We start from the raw sequence: 21,931 nt of genomic DNA on the forward strand, positions 1-21,931 counted from the left end.
GAAAAATGATTACAGAAGTGATAACCTTGAGAAGGCTGACCCTGAGTGCTAGGGAGGTTTGCTTCTGATGCAAACAGGGACATCTCTAATATGATAATAGAGAGGGAAGCAGAGAAGAAACTGGAAAATGAGTAGGTGAGTAGAGTTGCTAGCAGGAAGGTACACCTTCCTCTCTCAAGCCGACGTGCTCTTCTTCTCCAGGCACATTTGCCTGCTGAAATGCACTTGTGGAAAAGGCCAAGAGTCGATTTAGTCAGGGCTATGGTTTTACCAGGAGAGCTCTATGGAAGGGCATTTGCAACTGAACAACTTCAATGATGGGTAATAAACCAGTGATCTTCATATGGGAGAATTATTGCTAGGACTAGTGGTGCCCCAGTAAATGACACAGGAAGATAAAAATGCTTATTAGAAAGTAGCATGGTTGAAATCAAAATTTCAGACAATTCACCATCAGTAATTAGGTGATGATCTTTGCAAATGAGAAAGTCAAGGAATTGTGATATTCTGAGTGTAGGATAGTTACAGATATTAAAAGCTCCAAGATTGATGAGGGAACAGTGGTTACTATAGTTTAGATGTTGAATGACCTCAAAGGTCCATGCGTTAAAGGTTTGGTCCCTAGGGTGGCACTCTTGGGAGATGCTCTGGACCTTTAGGTAGTAGGGCCTTGTGGGAGATCCTTAAGTCACTGGAGATGTGCTCTTGAAGGGGACTGTGAGATCCTGGCCTCTCCCTCTTTGACTCAGGAGGTAAGGAATTTGCTCTACCACTCACTTCTGCCATGATGTGCTGTCTGGAAGGAGGCCCATATCAATGAAGCTACTCCATCTTGAACTGGTACCTTTAGAACTATAAGCAAAACAAACCATTTTTCTTTATAGTGTAATTATCTCAGGTATTTTGTTATAGTGATGGAAAGCTGACAAATACAGTGGTGAAAAGAAAGACTGTGAGCAAGGTAGAAAAATCCCAATGTGATAAAGGATTTAAAACATGACAGCAACAAAAAGGGATTTCTGTGATATAGTCTGACAGGAACCTCAAAAACAAATTGTTTTTTCAAGAAAGGAGTAGAAATGACTTACATAATGCCTTGGGCATCAGGAGGGTCCCATCTTACTACCTCCTGGCTTTTAATGTGTGGAATTCTGGTCTTCCCTTTCAGAGGCCAGAAAGGAACTGGTATCCTCAAACTATATTCAATTAGGGCAAGGAGATAAAGGAACAGAAAGAGACCAGACTGAGTGTATAAGGGATTTCATTAAGTGATGGAACATGAACTTTGGCGAAAATATAATAGAAGAGTTTGGAAGGACAGAAATGGTGAGTAGAAGTCAGTTTCAAATTAAGGCATGAACTGAGCAGGGTGCAAATGAGAATATGGATAGTAATGGGTGGTAGAGATGGTTAAACTCTTGGAGACAAGAATGAAGTAAAGTGGCATTTAAGACATTTCAGAATTAATCTTCGAAGTATATGAAAGAATGGTGGGCAATCCATTTCAGATATAGTGCAGAAAAATTTAACTAGAAAGCATGATGCAATTGAGCATTCCCGAAATGAGCGGGGCACAGTAATCAACGAAACAGAGAGAAATAAGCACCTGCACACTGTTTAGAAATGAGATTACATAAGCTATTAGAATTAAAATAAATGTGCCCTTCACTCAGAAAGTTTGCTTTTTGGGGTTCAATCTGTACTGCTCACACACTAAATAGCATCACTTTAAAAGCCAACTTTGTCTTTAATGTAAACACCAGTGAGTAGCTGAGTCAATTTACCTTTTACATTGTTAGTCTGACAAATTCCTCTGTTAAGCCTAGAGGGGTGAGATAAAGTTGAAATAGCTTTATCTCAGACACGTTTCAGCTCCAGAATTCAGCAAAAAATGGGGGAAAAATGTGAAAAATACATGCACCAAAAATGAGAGTCCCACTTGGTGAAAATACGTGGGAAAAAGAAATAAAAATTAGATATAAGGATGGAATTAATTATATTATAGAATTTTATTGGGAAAAACCACATGATTGACAATTATTTGATGCCATTATTTCATTTTACAGCATCTTCACCATGGCTACTGTGGGTGAGATAAATAGCAGCAGCAGGCACAGAAAAAAAAAAAAGTAGAATATTTCAGAAGTAGTATCAATTGAGTATAAGAAGGGATGGAGTTAAAAAATATATTGACAGTCATCACAAGGATAAATAGAGCAGCAGCCAAGAAGCCAAGAACATCTGGGTTATTTTATAAGAAATATTCTTCTATTGACAGATAAAAATCTCTTAGGAACCACTAGTAAATGAGTTTCCAGCAATTTTCCTATCAAGGGCTTATAGGACATTTATTAGAAAGAGAAAGGAAGAGAGGAAAAGCCATAGATTGTCAAGGTGATTATGTAAAATTAAAGAACTTCTGTCAAGGGTTAGTTTATTGTTTTAAATAAATTCATTATGGCCTGAATTCCAACATTTCGAACCTAACATATCTTGTCTGAGTTAATCTTTTCTTCTGGTGCAATCTAGATTGTTTTCAGCCTGCTGAGTCATTACCAACATTGTTATCTTCATCTTTTCTGACCTTTTTGATGATGAATTTCTGCTTCGCAGCTAGTAGATATTGCACAGAATAATTGTGACAGAAGCAGAGGTCACCCTGTCGAAACTCACAGTTTATCACAGAAGAATTTCATAAAGATTGTGCAGTAATGCTGCATACTGGATAACTTAAAATATGTGCATATGTATCTATACTTATTTACATATGTATGTATATACACACATTATTTTTGTGTGTGCACATACACACACACTCAACATAAAAGCACATATGTGGCTTTCTTTCGGAACTTCCCCAGGCAAACAAAGAATGTTAGAGGCAGTTTTAGATGAACAGGATGAAGGTGAGTAAGTTGTTTAAAGTCTATGATAGGCAGAAGGGGTGGATTCTTCTAGAATTTGTCTTAAAGATGCTTCCCTTCCTCAGGTCAAGCCCTGTTCCCATGAGGACATGCTTTGGAGGGCTCCCAGGCACAGTTTCTTCCTTGGGTCTCCATGTGACCTTACATTTACAGGATGGGTAGTGGAGCAAGAAGGAGGCAGCCACCAGGATGGAGAAGGTGTCCAGGTGTTCAGGGAAGGAGGATATCTTAAAGGTCTGACAACCGACTTCCAAGCAATACATGTTAAAGATAAGTGGATTATAGAAATTCTGTGCTCCCCACCATTATCAAGGTTAAATATGTCCTTTTATCTAAGCTCAACAATGAATTGATCCTTCTCAGAGGTGAATTTTTCTTTAAATTTTTTTATAGTTGTCGATGGACACCATACTTTTATTTTATTTGTTTTCATTTTTTATGTGGTGCCAAGGTTTGACCCACTGCCTCACATGTGGCTAGGCAAGTGTTCTCTCACTTAGCTACAGCCCCAAGAGGTGAATTTTTTGATAACCAAAATACATATTTGTGTAATGAGCTCTACATCTATAATGTCAGAAAGACACCTGGCCCGAAGTTGAAATTCCTAATCTACTTCAAGGCACTGTACTTTCCAGGCTGTGGTGGTTTCTAAAGGTGACAGAGTTTTCTTTTCCCAGTAGAAACAAGTTCTACCTCTACATGGAACTCAGGATCCTTCATTTGGCCACCAAGACCTGGGAGCAAGTGAAAGCATTCCATAAAGTCAGAGTGGACTTAGGGCAAAGCCTAGAAGAAACAACTAATTCCTTCTCCATGAGAGAACAAGGGATACTTATACCTTTAACCGTATTGGGTAAAGCAAGCAGTTCACATGAGGGTCCGGGTTTCCACCCAGACTGGGCTGCCAAATGTCCATCATTCTCATGGGCAATATCAACATCTACGAAGGTGCTGGAAACAATAAAGAAAGATGTGAACAAACATGTGCTGCATTTACCTGGTTCTCCTCTGAGGAAGGAGAAGGTAAATGAGTGGAGACTGGGATTAAAGTTTACTCCAAAGACTAAAGTCAGGACCTAAATCATCAGATACTGCTGTTTGGGGGTATTTGTGATGAGAAAGAAAACCTGGAGGATGACATCTTTAGTGACCTGTGCTTCTGTGGTAACAGGACTGCAGGTTTGCAGGACAGCTGAGGGACCTAGGTCTGAGAAGAGAAAACAAGTGAGGCAAAAAAAAAAAAAATGGGGCCCAAAGCTAATAGAGAGCAAGAAGGAGTTTGGAGAGGTCATTACACAGGTGGCCAAAGTGGCCATCACAGAAGATGGGACCATCATCACCATTATATGAGTGTCTTTTCCTTAGTCCAGTTGGAAAACTGGACATGGTTCTGAAGAAGCCAGTGGCAGTCTTCTGAAGGATGAAGATGGCACTGGAGCCAAGGTGGTTCAAACATGGGCTGCTTTATGTTTACGGGGCATGTTTGAAGCAGGTGAATCTCAGTGACTTTTAATGCCTTGATCTCTATGAGATTGAAGAAAGGAAGACTTGAGTGAGGATATGGGAAAAAAGATTCACTCATACTTTGCTGGTAGGACTGCAAATTGGTGCAACATTATGGAAAGCAATATGGAGATCACTCAAAAAACTTGGAATGGACCCACCATTTGACCCAGCCAACTCACTCTTTGGTTTATACCTAAAGGACTTAAAATCAGCATACTGCAGTGATGCAACCACATCAATGTTTGTAGCAGCTCAACTTAAAATAGCTAAACTATGGAACCAACCTAGGTGCCCTTTAACAGAAGAATGGATAAAGAAAATGTGATATATACATAATGGAATATTACTCAGTCATAAATAAGAATGAAATAATGGCATTTGCCAATAAATGGATGGAGTTGGAGACTATCATGCAATGTGAAAAAAGTCAATCCCAAAAAGCCAAAGGCTGAATGTTTTCTCTGATATGTGGATGCTAATTCACAGTAAGTGGGGGAGGTTAGGGAAGAATAGAGTAACTTCGGGTTAGGCAGAGGGGACGGAAGGGAGGGAAGGAGGTGTGGGGGTAAAGTAGGATGAATGGAACATTATTACCCTATAGGTTTATGACTACATGACCAGTATGATTCTACATATACAATGAGAAGAATGAGAAATTATACTCCATTTATGTGTGATGTGTCCAAGTGCATTCTACTGTCATGTATAGCTAATTAGAACAAATTTTTTAAATTTTTTTAAAAAAATCGAATACTACTCAGCAATAAAAAGAAACAAAGTATCAAAGACAAAAAAAAAAAAAAACTTCTAGAGGAGATAGACACTTGGAAGAGAATAAAGATGATGTTAAAAAAAGCAGAAAATGAAGATAAATACAAAGAGGAGGAGGAAGCCAGAGAGGAAAACTCAAAGGAGAATGAAGCGGCTGCTGGTGGTCCCTAAAGAAGAGTTCATGGACTGTCCGCTCAGGACTGAGCAGTGCTGGTGAAGCTTGTCGGGGACAACACGAAGCCTCATGCAATGGAGAAAAAAGTGTTAACGTAGCCTGTGCCAAGACTTAAGCTTCCTGTGAGGATTGAAGACGCTACACCTGGACAAAGTTGAGTTGTCTCCATATTGCTGATAGTCAAAATAAGTTGGTATTGAACTGAGGTAGCTGCAAAGATTTTTTTTCATATAGCCCCAATGCGCCAGGAGTTCCAATGAGCCCTTAGTCTTCTTCTTCCTGGGGACCACCCCACAGCAGGGAATTAAAAACATCTCCTACATTTTGTATTCTGAGGCTTTAACATCTGGGGTCTTGATGACCCTGGAGGATAGCCCTCCCCAGGCTTAGCCTAGTCCTAGGGATCATAAACAACTCACTGTTCAAAAGCAAACCAACATCCAGAGCCCATACCCCAATCAAGCTTTTATATACCTGCTCTGATCCCAGGATCAAGTACAAGACAACTAGTTCAGCCTCTGTGTCCTAGAGTGTGCTGAAACCACTCAAACCAGTCAATCCTAAAACTGCTCTTCCTGCCTTGCCCATCCCGGAAAGCACAGGAAATGCTGCGTTCACAGTGCGCTCTCTCTCTCCCTAGGCCTCTGGCCACCTGGTTATTTCACCATATGCACATCTTCTCCCTCCCTGCATAGTTCCACCACCCTGTGGCATGGTGGCACAAGGGTGGCATGCCTTCCTCTTGCGCTCTGTGAATCTTCGTTGATGTTTGGAGACTAGGGGTCCCGCTGAGGGTGAGGACGTACGGTGTCTACCCCAGTTCAGACACCAGAGACCGGGCTCTGAAGGCACAGATCTAATTTTACTTAGGATTGTACAAGACATATATAGGCACAACATCCAATCAGGATAACACTCTAGTTAAAGCATAACAGAATCAGCCTATAGGTGAACTATACACCAAGATAATGTAAACAAACCAAGTAGGCCTAAGTAATTCTGCCAAGCAACAAGTCTGAGACAAAGGACTGACACAGTATGAGGCAAGGCAGCGCAGGCAAGCTCACATCACAGCAAGCTGTGATGCTTGATGAGTAAGGCCTTCCCTCAGCTCATAACTCAGCCTTAACAGCTGCAAAGACTTTCATTCTATGGCGAGTCTTTACCATTACCTCCGTTTCTCTGTTCAGACTGTTTGGTTTACTTAGACCTTCGTGTCAGCAACCGCTGTCAGATAAGCTTGAGGAATGTTCCCTACAAATATTAACTATTTTTTTTCCAATGGTAGTTACTCCTGATCTGTAGTCCTTACCATATTTAAATAATAATGAAAACCTATATTAAAACAGGGAGGGTGAGGGTAGTTCTCTGAGAAGTAAGTTCTTCACTGAACTAAAGCTAGGATCACCCGAAGAGGAGAGTGAGAATTTGAAACCACCCATAGGGAGGCTGTTTCAATTCTAATAGAAATATTTTGTCCTTCTTTTTAGAAATGCTTTCTTTTTACAAAACAAGAATTTTTTTTATAAATGAATATTCTGACTCATCAAATATCATCAACCTAAAAATTATCTCACCTTTGATTTCTAAAAATTAGCAAAAGCTGCCCATAGTCAGTGTTTTAGTCAGGTTTTTCACCACTGAGATGGAAAGACCTGACCAGAACAATTGTAGAAAAGGAAAAGTTTATTTGAGGGCTCACAGTTTCAGAGGTCTCAGCCCACAGAAGTCGGGCTCCATTCCTTGGGGCTCCAGGAGAGGCAGAATATCAGAGCAGAAGAGTATGGTGGAGGGAAGTGGCTCACATGGTGATCAGGAAGCAGAAAGGAAGGCCTCCACTTGCCAGATACAAATATATACCCAAAGCCATGCCCCCCAATGAACCACTTCCTCTAGCCACGCCCCCAATGAACCACTTCCTCTAGCCACACCCCACCTGCCTCCACTTACCTCAGTTAATCCCATCAGGGATTAATTCACTGCTTAGGTAGAGGCTATCACCCAATCATTTCTCCCTCAAACCTTCTTGCATTATCTCACATGTGAGCTTTTGGGGGACACCACATGGAAACGCTAACAGTTTGTAAACACTTTCTTAATTATCTTTAAAAATAATGTGCCTCTTGGTTGGGGGAAAATATGCATCCCATGTGTTCAGTCTGGGACACTTTAGTGGTGGATGGGGTGGTTAAAGTTGCACTTGGATGATACAGCAGGGACTCCATTCTTCAGGAGGTCAGTCTGTAGAGCATGGAAACGGAAGTAAGCAAGGGAGTTCAAATTGATTGCATTGATTTTTTTCCTTCTCCGTTTCAGTGCTCCTAATTAGTGTACTGTGGAAAAAGAAAAAACCCTTCCTGCACCAAATGATGCAATTTGTATAAAGATAACCATTTCTACACATCATTATAAGATCTTCTGAATCCAGCTAATTAGAAATAGGTGTTGGACTGGGGCGGTATTGGCTTTAACCTGGTTATTCATTTCTAGATGGCCTTTTTATAACTGTATTAAGAATACATTTTTAAAGTCTTGTATTAATATTTGTGTGCATATATTGGACTTTAAATAATCACAAAGCTTTGCATTAGTCTAAACTCCTCTGTTGATTATTGGTTTTGTTTTCTACATGTTTAGTACATAGAATCAGGGATTCTGAAAGCCAGATAGGAGGTATTAACAAAAATCTAACCAAATAGAACATGAATATCTTATTGAATATAAATTAGTTTATGTTAGTTTCCATACAGCTACTTGTAATAAATACAATTAGATTTATTTCCCCAATGACTCACGTCTTAAGTAGGTAATTCTCCTATTAATTTCAAAAGATAAAGATCAGCCCAAAGAGGCATTAACAGTGTATATCTACACAGAAGAGTAATAAGCAGATTTTTAAAAAGAAACAAGTTATACTCCATGTATGTGTAATACGTCAAAATACACTCTGCCATCTTGCATATCTAAAAAGAACAAATTAAAAAAAAATCCATGGAATTCCACCTCGCAGACACACTCAGATTACCCTCAAATTGTTCTTCCTGTGCATACTCACATGATGAATGGGATGAGCACCATTTCTTTCAAATATATTAAAAGGAAGATAATTGGAAAAAAATGAAAAGATTTTATTGGAAAGATTTTATTAAAAGTTGTTAAGATTTCTGAGTTGAAGTAAATGAAAAAAAGTACTATGATGAAAAAAAAAAAAGAAAAAGTAAAACATTTGAAATAGGTAAGTAAAAAAAAATCCCAGTGTCAGTATGCACACTAGTCTACCTTTGCTATAGTGTAATGGAAATTGAACAAGATGTCTCTAAAATGTATTTGGAAATGTAAATGATCAGAAACAGACAAGGATAAGGCTAAGAGAATACATGATATCACAATCTATTATAAAATTTAAATCATTAGGAGTATCTGTTGCTAGCACTAAGTCAGACAAATAGGTTAAACAGAGAGTGTCCAGAGCGGACACACACATACACAATCACTTGATTCTCGACAACAGTGACACTCCAGTGCAGTGAAGAAAGATCGTTTCAATAGAGGGTTCTGGGTTAATTGAATACCATGCTGGAGAAATAATGAAGAAATCTCTCAACCTTAGATTGAAAAAATAGGTGTGAAAGATGAAACAAAGAAAGGTTATGGAAGAAAATGTTAGAGAACACCCATGTCTCTAAGGTAAGCAATTGCTTACTAAAATGACACACAAAAAAGCACTAGCTATAAAGGGAAACAAATTGATAAAATGAGCTCTCTTACAATTAAAAACATCTGCCCTCAAATGATACCATTAAGGATGAGAAATGACAAGTCACAGAATGAGAGGAAAGTATATGTGATAAGTATGTCTAATGCAAGACTGGCATGCCAAAAATAAAAATTTGTGGACTTACTTAGATATAGTTTCAGATAAACCAATTATTAAAATATATGCTTATATAATCCAGAAAATTTAACATGGAGTTCATATCAGGCATTATCAAAGAATTACTGCTAAAGGGTTGTAGTTACAGTTATAAAAAGTCACTTAGAGATATTATTTAATTATTAATGAATAAAATGATACAATGCTCAGTATTTGCTTTAAAAAAACTCAGGCAAAGGAAAAAGGTGGTGGATATGTGAAACACAGTGAGCCAATTGTTGATAATTGTTTCTCTATGATGTCCTCCACGATGTTTTCTACACACTGTGGTTCACAATTGAGAATGTTTGAAATTTCATACACAAAGACTTACCCCATCCTTTGCTTTCACCAGGAGATCAAAGGTGGCTGGATCCCTTTCCCTGTCAATATCTTGAGACACACAGATTTGCCCATCATGGGGGTCGATCTGGAAGGCTGGAGGTGCTTCGTCACTTTGGAATCCGTCATAAAGAGAATACTGAACAAAGCCATAGATTCCTGCATCTGCATCGGAGGCTTTTACCTATGAGTCAGGAGGCAGAGAAATGCCAGCATTACTTTCAGTTGGTTGTGAATTATTATAATGATTTGGACAATTACATAACCACCTCAGCTATTCAGAAAGCATGGGCTTTAACTTTTTTCCTCCCTTAGTAAATTTATTTTCAATCTCCTATGCCTCTGGCCACAGTTTCAGGTGATCTCTCAATATCAAGCCTGGGTTCTTTTGTCCTCTTATTCCTTCATCATAGCTAAGTGATCTCATCTAATTGCAAGGGTTTAAAAAAATATTCACATGGCTATCAGAACCGGACAATGTATTTGTTGGTTCCCTGTCCCTCCTAGGCCTTCAAGTGATGAGCTCAACCTGAGAATAGCAAGAAGACAAAAAAATCAATGCAGTAGTGGTGTGCTTGCTGGAAAGCTAATATCAGTGACCAAGTTCACTCTGGAGGGTGAGATCTGGGTCTCCCAGGCCAGGTTTCCTTCTGGGAGTGATGCTCCAGTCAGGCCCCTGCACCATCCTGCCGACGGGCTACAGCATGACTTGCCCAGTGGGCACGTGGGAATGAAAGCCAGCACGCTGCTCACCAACAGGTACACTGACATGAAGCTGTCACCGCCTGGAGGAAGGTACTTCTTTCTTATCCCACAAGTGCCCTTTATGTTTATATCAGTCCTGTGCCAGCAGAAAGGATGAAACGGGTGGAATTATGAAAGCACTTAACTGATTTATGCTAACTGTGGGAATATACATATAATAGTCCCTTCTTGTCCAAGGGGGATATGTTCCAAGACCCCTAGTGGATGCCTGAAACTGCAGATAGTACTGAACCCTACGTTTACTCGGTTTTTCCTATACATATAGACCTGTGATGAAGTTTAATATAGAACTTAGGAACAATAAGAGATTAGCAACAATAACCAATAATAAAATGTAACAGGGCTCTTGGTGTAGCTCCAGTGGTAGAGTGCTTGTCTAGCATGGAAAATTGCCTGGGTTCAATTCCTACCACCAGAAAAAAAAAAAAAAAGAATAAATAGAATAATTAAAATAGACTGCAATAAAAATTATGCTACATGAATGTGACCACTCTTGCTCTGTCTCTCAACAGCCATGGGGCAGGCAGCAAATATAATGTGAATACATCAAAGGAATGATTCACATCCCAGGCAGGATGCAGAAAGACAGCAAAAGATTTCATCACACAACTAGAATAGCAATTGAAAATTTAAATTTCTTTCTGAAATATCCCTTTAATATTTTCAGACCACAGTTGACTGCAGATAACTGAAATCACAGAAATAGAAACTGCAGTAAGTGGGGGTTTGGGGGCTACCATATAAAGAGAAATACAACAGACTATAGAATTCAGAAACATTCTTGAGCCTATAGGCTCAATATGACTCCTTGACTTATAACCCAATTAATAGTAACACCAAACATCTTACAATAAAAGAAGCACTTCAAGGGTAGACAGAGAAAGAGAAAGAGAGAAAGGGAGAAAGAGAGAGACAGAGACAGAGAGAGGAAGGAAGGAAGGAAGGAAGGTAGGAAGGAAGAAAGGAGAAATGAAAAATTATGTTCTATAGAACAGATACTCTTCTATATTTATTAACATAATTTCAATTTATAAAGTACTAATGTCCATTTTACAGATCAGAAAAGTCAACCAGAGAGCTATGTAACTTGCCAAGGATCACATAGCTAATATATGTCAAAACTGGGATTCATACCTAGGCGGTGCTTAGAGAACACACCACATATATATGTTAGTATATACACAAACACACACCCTTTCTCCAAATCTGAAGTCTTGTCATTTCATCTTTTACTTACTGGAAAAAAATGCTCCCCCTGCCAAATCTTCTGACCTTCCTTCAAAGCAGAATGCACTAGGAAATGTGCAACACCATTCCAAACAACTGTCTACCTCACAGCATGTGACTTTCTGAGTATAATATCATTAACATGAAGAAAGGCAACTAGTAGTGATGCTTGAACCCTCAAGGCTTAGCTGAACCTTCTTTTCTGTGTGGTCAAATTCCAACTGGTTTCCAGAAAGCAAAAAAATAGATGAAGAGATGATTCTTGGAAATAAAAGAAAATTAAGCAGATGCACTCCAAAAGTCCAACAGCCAATTAGCAGTTGTTCCAGAAAAAGAGAACAGAGAAAATGAAATCATGGAACAGCTAGCTATCTCTTTGGCTCATGACAACATGTATTGGCAAGGCCCCCCAAATCACTTTGATGTGGGGGAAGATAGACTCGGCACTCTGGCCTGTTATTTTCTGAGTCTCAAAGTTAAGTCAATTCACATTTCACCACAGAAAACTAGTCACATGACCCCAACTTAACTGCAAGGGTGGCTAGGAAATGCATAGAAACATAAGGATATTAGATAAATGGAAATAGTCTCTGACACAGCACCTAGAATCTAGAATATTCACATAATCTAGAATATATGAATACAAGCATATAAGATTATGTAGATCTTCAAGTAACTGCTGCTATGTGGTGAAATTAAGCAAATGCAAAGTTAGAATCGTCTCCCCAATGCCAATGACTGCACAATTAGTCTTGGGGACAATTGTGGCAGACCTTCACATTGTTGCAAGGTTTTGGGGAGGGAGGCTAACTCAAAGGTCATCTATATCACCTGCGTTTTTAGTACTCCTATCATGCTCATTTAACTTTAGATTTTAAAGGATCTGTTAGAGGATCTGCAATATACACCCAGAAGCTGCACTTTGACTACAATGCTTCCCAGATGAAACTCCATCCTCAAAATACATCCAACAGTGAAGGTCTCAATAAACCTGTCCCCTCGTCTCATTCTATCTTGAGCAGATAACTGGCATGTGACTTTGGGGGTATTTGTGCCACATAACTCAGTGGTTCAGACCCAGGCGAACTTTTCTCCCACGAAGTCATTTGGCAAAGACTGGAGTACTTTTTGGTTGTCACAATGGGAGACAGGGTTCTACTGGTATCTAGTGGGTTGGAGCCAGAGATGCTACTAAACATCCTACAATGCACAGGACAGACTCCCCACAAACAAGAATTATCTGGCCCACAATGTCAATAGTGCTTAGGTTGAAACACCCTAGGCCTGACTGAGAATCCTAATAATTGCAGTATTATTTAATTGTCTATTTTTTTCAACATAGCCTTTTAAAATCATCTTCACTTTCATCTACCTTACACTCTCTGGCAAAATTGTTTATTCTGTGAAGCCTGTTGACATATTTGTGAGCTATTCTTGTCAGATTGGTTAGACCAGAAAATTCACAAATTGTTCCACTACAAAAAAATTAACCTCCAAATACATTTGGTCTATTCTATTCTGACAGCTATTAACAAGTAAATAGGTTCAAGTTCCTAAAAACAAATGCATCTTCTAAAACTATATCATAGTCTCAATAACTTTCACCTGATCGGAAGAAAAATTCAACTAATTAAACTATAAAATTCATTCTCAGTCTTTAATAGCATATGTAGACAAGTGCTTTGGATTATGTAAAACTATTTTCACTTTCAAGAACTTCTTTCCTCATCTGGACTTTTGGCAGAGCAAAATATAAGGAGTCAAACGTGGGATAAAAGAACTGATCTCAATTTATGTTGGCAGTTCATATTTTGAGTTTCAGAATCATAAAATAAAAAATGTATTCCTTCCTGTTTTTGCCCAGCTGCCTAGATATGTGAGCCTTCTATTCTCTAACAACATAGCTCACCTACTAAAACTAGGTCTTCAATGCTTAGAATTAATTTAGAATCTTTACGATGCTTACGTTGTCCAATATCCACCGACTGACGTGTAAAATGGGGCAATCTGAATAAGAGAAAATTAAAATGGTTTTGTCAAAACCTTAAGTGGAAATCTTGTTTTGTAAAGATGCTCAGAGGGCCCTTTCTGCAGAGAGAGCTATTTAAACCAAATCCAGAAGAACCTGGTCAAACTCTGTGAGCACAACCTCATGGTGCAAACTGGGGGCCTTAAGTCCCCAGGAGGATTTTGTCCCTGAATCTACGCACAGAGCCAATCACAGCACTTCCAGTGCCATCCCTGAGCTCCTCAACTTCATCTCAAATTTCCTCTTTTAGATGAAAATGAAGCTGTAGGTTTTACTCTAATTTTATTCTGATTAAGAACTGTTTTCCTCGAATGTGATCGCTCACAAACTTCATGGAGATGTTACAAAAATGCAAAATATCACTACGTATCAAGATTGGTCTGATTCCATCTTTAGCTTTCTTAAATTTAAATAATTTCCCATCACTTTCCTCATGTTAACACCTGGATAAGGAAGAATCCAGATGTTAACATGGCCGTGGGAACAACTGCCCTCGATATTATGTTCTCATGCTTTTTGAAGGAAAAGAGTTTTAAAAGCAGAAATAAAGAAGTTTGTTTTTACATAAGCCAAATCATTTGTTTATATATGCTATCAAAAGGTTGAGAATGAATTTTAGAATCTAGTTCATTGTATTTTTCTTCCAATCAAGCCAATGTTATTGGGACTACCATCTGGTTTTAGAAGATACATTGTTGACTTTGGGAACTGGAGATTACTCAATTATTAGCAGCTGTCAGAAAGGACCTGTGTGCATGTCCTTAGCACAACAGCCCTCTCTGTCTGAGCGTTGCTGGTCAGCCTGTGGAGGGTCTCAGCCATTCACATCAGCCAGACCCAAACCTAAAGGCATAGGGTGACATTTTGGCAGCTGTACTCTTTGCTGAGTCATAAGCTATCAGATTACTTAAATCAGGGAAGTTTTTAGAAAAGTCTCAGTTGCCCCGCCCCTGAAAAATGAGCAAACAAAAAGTTCAAAAAAAAAAAAAAAGTGACAGCACTTTAGATGAATTTTAAAATTTAATAAAATAGTCCTCTTTAATTTTTATTATAATTTACAAAATTTCTGCCACAGGCACATAGCAATTTGTTTGAAGAAACAAAGTTATTGACATGACACATTTCATCCATAGGACTTCAAGTAGAAATCATGAAATAACTTCTTGTATTTGAAGCACTTGGCTGGCCACCAATCCTACAGATAACACGAGGCTATCATATTCCAAGGGAAGTTGCATTCAACCTTGAGGAACACAACGGATCCAACATGCCACCCTCTGAACACAGTTTTGCCAAGTTCACCAACTAACTCCATCTTACCAAGTTTAGTAGAGAATGTTGGTCCTTGGGTTCTGAATTGCTCAGAAGCTTTTCAGACACACCTAAGCATCTCCCTCTCCAGCACTAGTCTGATTGTCCTCCCCATATCTCACTGACCTTCCCTCCATTTCCTTACAACTGGGTGGTCTCACCCTACCTCTGAACACTGGTATGACCCAAAGCACAGTCTTTTCTTTTCCATCCACAGTGACTGCTTATAGACAATGGAATGGTGACCCCTCAGAAGACAGATCCATGTTCTAATTCCAGGAACTGAGAATATTACCTTATATGATCAAACCCTTATATGCAAAAATGGGATAACTTTAAAGATTTTTGAGAGGAGATACTTATCCTGGATTACCCATGTGGGCCCTAAATGCAATGACAAGTGTCCTCGTAAGAGAATGACAGAGGGAGATACAACAGCCAGAAGAGGAGGAAGTGATGTAACTCCTGAAGAAAAGACTAAAGTGATCGAGAGACAAAGCTGGGTTCTACCCTAGGGAGCAGCGACTGGCTAGGTTTAGGACTTCCAGTCTCCAGAACTGTGAGAAACAATATTTTCTGTTGTTGTAAGGCACCCAATTCATGCAATTTGTTGTGGTGGCCCTAGGAAAATAATACACTCCCTAAGTGATGTGTCCCAGCCTGATGACACTAAAGCAACCTCTATTGATGACTCTCAATTCTATATCTCATTCTTTGTTCCAGGTTCATGCATCGTCCTTCTGACAGATATCATCTCCTCTGTTATCTCAAATGCAATGTGATCAGAAGGAACTCCTGATTTCCAGCAGCACACCACCTGAAAATCTGCTACCCTTCCAGTCTTTTCAGTGAATGGCATCCTTCGTTTTCTACTGAAGTAGCCAAAGAGATACTGCTAAATGACAGAAGTCATACTACTCTTCCGCTCAGAATCTCCTAGTGGCTACCATCATACCCAATAAAATCCCACCCTCAAATAAAATCCTGATCCCTGGACACTCTCTGACCTCATCTCCTGCTACTCTGATTCCCTCCCTCCCTCCTGGACATGCTGCTGTCTTTCATGGTACTGGACACACCAGCTTGTTAGAATCTTTGCACTTGCTGATCTGTCTAACAGGAAGGCTTTCCCTTCAGACATTAGTACAACTTGTCCTCTCATTTCTTTCAAGTCTTGGTACAGAGACCACCTCGTCACATAAGCCATCCTGCACCCTAGACATGAATGTCTCCTTTTCACCTCTGCCAAATGGTTTCTTTTTTTTTTTTTCTGCTTTGCTTCTCTTCATGTTACCTGAGGTTCAACTCTGGGTATCTCAGCCAACCAGGTCCACCCACTTTCCCCCGAAACCAAATGTAAAAAGTTAGTAGTGAAAAGCAGGATGGGAACTTTGATCAGTGTAGCTCTACCAGGAAGATTAAAGGTAGCAATATTTCCAGCCCTGTCTTCAGGGGCATGTACCTGAGCTCCTAGGTTGTACAGGCAAGGGGAGCAAACAGGCACTCAAGCAATCTCTGTCAAACTGTGGTCTGATCATTAGCTCAGGACTGCTCAGGTGGGGATAGCTGCTCTTTATTGATCAAAACTGCTATTCCTGAAATCCAACATCACTCAGAGCAAAATAAATGAAAAATGGAGGCAGAGAGGCCAATTTTTTTGAACATTGGCAGTCCCAAGCTGAGACAGTGTTTTAGCAAAAGCACCTCTAAGTCCTTATAACACTCAGAGCACTTATCTCTACTTTATACTGCATTATATATTTTTATTTTTATTTTATTTTATTGATAACTGCATGTCTTCACTGGAATTTAAGCTTCAGGGCAAGTGTTACACTTATCTCACTCCCCACTGCATTTCCAGTCCCACAACACTGGTGCCTGGTTCACAGTGAGAGGTGCTGTAAATGCTTATTGCATGAAAGAATGAATTCAGTAATTGTGCAAAGAGTAATTTTCATGACTATTCAGTCTATCTGACCTACGGAGAAAACACAAAAGAACAAAATGTTTCATAACACTTACGGAACACTCACTGAAGAATAATTTTTATTCCTAAAACAGTTTATTAACCAAGATTTATCACCATCGAACAAAATACATAATGGTTTTTCAACACCACAAGAATGCTACAACTAAAATCAGCTGGGCAAAAGAAGAAGGAAATAAATATTAAGATACATGGACCTATGAAGAGGTGGGAAACAACTGTGTTTTACTTTTATTTTTTAAAATGCATTCTCAGAGAAGTTGTTCCAACTATTTTGTAGACAGTTTGAACACATGTCCTCAAGATAGAGCCCAAAATTGTGATAACATGCTTTTACTGCCTTAAAGAATGAGATTTAGAAACCACTAATCCTATTACTTAATTTTTGTCCTATCTCCCTACCCCCCAAAAAGGAACCTGAACCAATGGGATGAAAAGAAATCTTGTCACTGCAGTGTGACAAACTGAACAATTAAAACAGCATAATCAACAAAAAGAATTAGCAGGCAGATCAGCAGAACACGAACATACCATCTGAAAATAATCCTGGTTAAAACTCAAGTTTTGTCTATTACAAAGAAAACCACTGAGAAATGTGAATTGATTAACATAAATGCTAGAAAAACTGGCAAAGTACATGGGGTGGGTTTGGGCGACCAAGTTTGCTGTTAACCTCATCATGAAATAAAGTCTACACAGATATGTCAAAATGTAAATAATGAAATAATTTCAAGCACAAATATATATTTGGCCTAGTCTTATACTAGAAAGAAAATTTAAGGCAAAAAGGAATTTAAAAACTAAAACAATGCCAAAAATCACAAAGGAAAAACTCAATACAAACATTTAATACTTTTATGAAAAAATAGCATATACAAAAATATCTAATGGCAAATTAGGTATGATATCTGTAACAAATACATACAAAGAGTTAAGGTCTTTCAAAAATAAAAATGAATACAATTTCCCAATACCAAAAAAGTAGACAAAGGACATAAACTGAAAATTCACAGAAAAATAAATATATTTAAGATATTCTGCTTTAATAGTAATTAAATTAATGAAAAACAAGACATATGCTTGCAAATTGGCAACCATAATATATTAAATGGTGAGAAAAATGTATCAAATACACACTCATTTTTATAGCCTATATGGAAAAAGCTTTGCTTTTAATCATATACATCTGTTAAACATTCTCCCAAATCTAAAATTATTCATCTCAGTATATATCTAGGAATGTTCGCAGTAAAACATTTGTATAAAAGACACAACATAGTATTATTTATTCTAGGATGTGAATATTCAACAATAAAACAGTTTTTAAATAAATTATAATTCATTTGTGAGACATAATTCAAGGTAGCCATGAAAACTGTCCACAGTATTGTTTTCAGACTTTCTTTTTTTAAAATTATTTTTTGATTCATTGTACACAAATGGGGTACAACTCTCATTTCTCTAGTTGTACATGAAGTAGAGTCACACTGTTTGTGTAATCATACATGTACGTAGGGTAATGATGTCTGTATCGTTCCATTATCTTTTCTTCCACCCCCCAGGTCCCTCCCCACCCCTCATTTCCCTCTATACAATCCACCCTTCCTCCATTCTTCCCTTATGCCCTCCCTTCCCCCCAAAAAAGAGCAAACTGAAAAAAACTGTACTTAAAATATCTCATTTAGACCGCGGAGGGAAGCTGGCACTGAGCCCCCCAGTATGCCCCCACACCAAGGACGGAGGTCAGTCACTGAGCCCACTCGCCTGCCCCCCTACCTGAGGGACACTGCGCCTGCCTCCATGCTGACTCAGCGCACCTGCACTGGGGCTTCCCAGCTTCTGTGGAGGCTGATGCAGGCATTTTGAATTATTCCTGAGGGCATGGCCATCATCATTGGAAGGGCAACTCCCTTCCTGAGACACCTACAGGAGACTGGAGGCCCTTTGACAGGTACCTCTGTTTACTCACATCCTACACCCTTCCCCATCCTCTTGTTCACAACTAGAAACACTGTAAATAGTAATTGAACTAATCCTGTTCATTACAATAATGTTAAAGTCTTTATAGGGGCTGCTGGTTCAGGGCTGCATTTTCTCTGTATTGGGTGCTACTGGTATTGATCTCTCCTTCAAAGGAGAGGTACTAAAAAACTGCAGGGTCATAATAAGCCTGCAAGGGGGGAACTTCAGTATCTCTGATCTTCACTGCTAGAGGGGAATATACAGAAACAATATGAAAAAACAGGGGAAGAAAGCGTCCCTAACAAACCAAGATGCCATTGTGATAGACTCCAATGACAGCATGGCAGTAGAAATGACAGAAAAAGAGTTTAGAATCTGCATACTTATAAGTCTCCGTGAAGCAAAAGATGAGATAAGAGAGCAAATGCAGGCAATGCATGACCATTCCAGGAAACAGTTAAAAGAGCAAATGCAGGAAACAAAAGAACACGTCAATAAAGAGATAGAGATTCTGAAAAAAAAAAACCAAAAGCACAAGAAATCAAAGCAAGAATCAATAAATGGGATGGACTCAAACTAAAAAGTTTTTTCTCAACAAAGGATACAATCAAAAATGTGAGGAAAGCACCTACAGAGTGGGAGAAAATCTTTTCCACATGCACTTCAGATAGAGCACTTATCTCCAAAATTTATGAAGAACTTACAAAACTTTACACCAAAAATACAAAGAACCCAATCAATAAAAGGGTCAAGGAACTAAACAGACACTTTACAGAAGAAGACATACAGGCAATTAATAAATATATGAAAAAGTGTTCAACATCTCTAGTAATTAGGGAAATGCAAATTAAAACAACTCTAAGATTTCATCTTACTCCAATTAGAATGTATTATCAAGAACACAAACAATAATAGATGTTGGTGTGGATATGGGGGAAAAGGCACGCTTTTACATTGCTGGTGGAGTTGCAAATTGGTGCAGCCACTCTGGAAAGCAGTGGGGAGAATCCTCAGAAAACTTGGAATGGACCCACCTTCTCACCCAATTATCCCACTCTTCAGTTTATACCCAAAGGACTTAAAATCAGCATACTACAGTAACACAGCCACATCAATGTTTATAGCAGCTCAGTTCACAGTAACTAGATTGTGGATCCAACCTAGATGCCCTTCAACAGATGAATGGATAAAGAAACTGTGGTATATATACACAATAGAATATTATTCAGCCATAAAGAAGGATAATATTATGATATTTGCAGATAAGTGGATGGCATTGGAGAATATCATGCTAAGTGAAATAAGCCAATCCCAAAAAACCAAAGGTCAAATGTTTTCCCTGCTAAGTGGAGAATGATATATAATGGGGGTGGAGGGGTGGGGAGTGAGAGAAGAATGGGGAAACTTTATATTATGTAGAAGGAAATGAGAGGGAGTGGGTATGAAAAATGATGGAATGAAACTAGGCATCATTACCCTATGTACATGTATGATTACACAAATGGTATGAATCTACACCATGTAAAAACCATAGCAATGAAATGATGTACCCCATTGTGTACAATGAATCAAAATGCAGTCTGTAAAAAATTCTTAAAAAATTTTTAAAAATAAAATAAAATATCTCATTTATGCCAAAATAATCTAATGTATACAATAGAAAATCAAAGAAAAGTCAAATTTTAAGTAATCTAATGGGGGATAAAGAGTTTTTTTAAAAAGTTTTTATTTCATTAATTTTTTCCGAACTTAAAAAAAAGATAATTTTATTAAAATATATTATGAAAAAGAAGCCAAGCATCGAAAATACTGAACCTAAGTATAAACTGGTATTGGTAAGCAGCTGTCATCTCTCTATAGAGCATGCACATCTTTGGAGAGCCTCTTTCTCAAAAACCCACTTATAGTGTGGGTGTGTAGGAGTCACAGGGTCTACAGCATTACCCTCTTTTTTATTTGTTTCCTTATTTGTGGATCAAACCAGGACCTCAATCATGCTAGTTGAGTGCACCTCCAGCATCATTATTCATTCCTAAACCAGGAGAGGAACAGTGGTAATAGGCCTCTGAAGCCTAAAATATTTACCATCTGGCCCTTAATAGGAAAAGTTTGCCACTCCTGGCCATTTTACCATGAAAGAGTCATAGACGATTGTAAATGGATAGCAGTGTTACAATAAAATTTTTATTTATGGAGAGCAAAATCTGAATTTCATTTAACTTTCCCTTGTCATGAAATATTGTAAAATAATTATTTATGGAGACTGAAATCTGAATTGCATTTAATTTCCACTTGTCATGAAATATTGCTCTCCCCCACCCCAATATTCAAAAATGTAAAAAGCATTTTTAGTTCACAAGAGGTACACAAACAGGTAGCCAGCTGGTTCCAGCCCAGGTGCCACTGTTTGCCAAATCCTGATCTAAGGCAGGGGAGTAAACTCTCAGAAAATCAAAGCCTGCATAGGAAGCTGGAATTGATCAGTGCACACTCTATGCATGTGCTAAAATATCAGACTGAACCCCATTCATGTGTAGAATTTATACATGTTAATCAAAAATAATATAATTTTGGTGACTAACTCCACTGATAGGGATTCATTCAAGATACCTGAACTGCCCTTATAGCCAAGGTCTCCATTCATTGATGGCTCTGCATTGTACTCTTATAATAAAAATAAAAGTTAAATTTTATTTTTTAAAATGACCCAAATCATTCAATTTTAAGTCCTAGCTAAAGTGCTCACACTGAGTTAAATTTTTATATCGTGACTTTCTATTTTGTGAAATTTCATTTTACTACTGTGTGTCATGGAATAACTAAAACTGAAAACATGATCTAAAACATGACCCAATAACTTCGGTAAAGATTCTTCTAATATCTAATTTAATCCCCTCCCCACATACACACATACAAATCAAACAAAATGGAAAATGAAAAGCTCTTCAAGGCCCTGGGACTAAAATGGATCAAAGGAAGTTGAAGTCAGTCAGAGAACAAGTCCCTCCCCCTGCCCCCC

The 21,931-nt window shown here is 38.4% G+C and overlaps 1 protein-coding gene across 2 annotated transcripts in view; it reads right to left on the reverse strand.

Annotated features, from left to right (window-relative positions):
• Positions 1 to 21,931, reverse strand: part of Dchs2 (dachsous cadherin-related 2) — a 257,300-nt gene that overhangs the window by 126,644 nt on the left and 108,725 nt on the right. For both annotated transcript variants that reach the window (XM_047567605.1, XM_047567604.1), the window contains exon 2: positions 9,624 to 9,815. In XM_047567605.1, the coding sequence (XP_047423561.1) occupies positions 9,624 to 9,815 (192 nt within the window). The remainder of the gene's footprint in view (positions 1 to 9,623; positions 9,816 to 21,931) is intronic.

This window comes from Sciurus carolinensis, chromosome 10 (genome assembly GCF_902686445.1).
Source record: "Sciurus carolinensis chromosome 10, mSciCar1.2, whole genome shotgun sequence".
NCBI classification, from domain to species: Eukaryota; Metazoa; Chordata; class Mammalia; order Rodentia; family Sciuridae; genus Sciurus; species Sciurus carolinensis.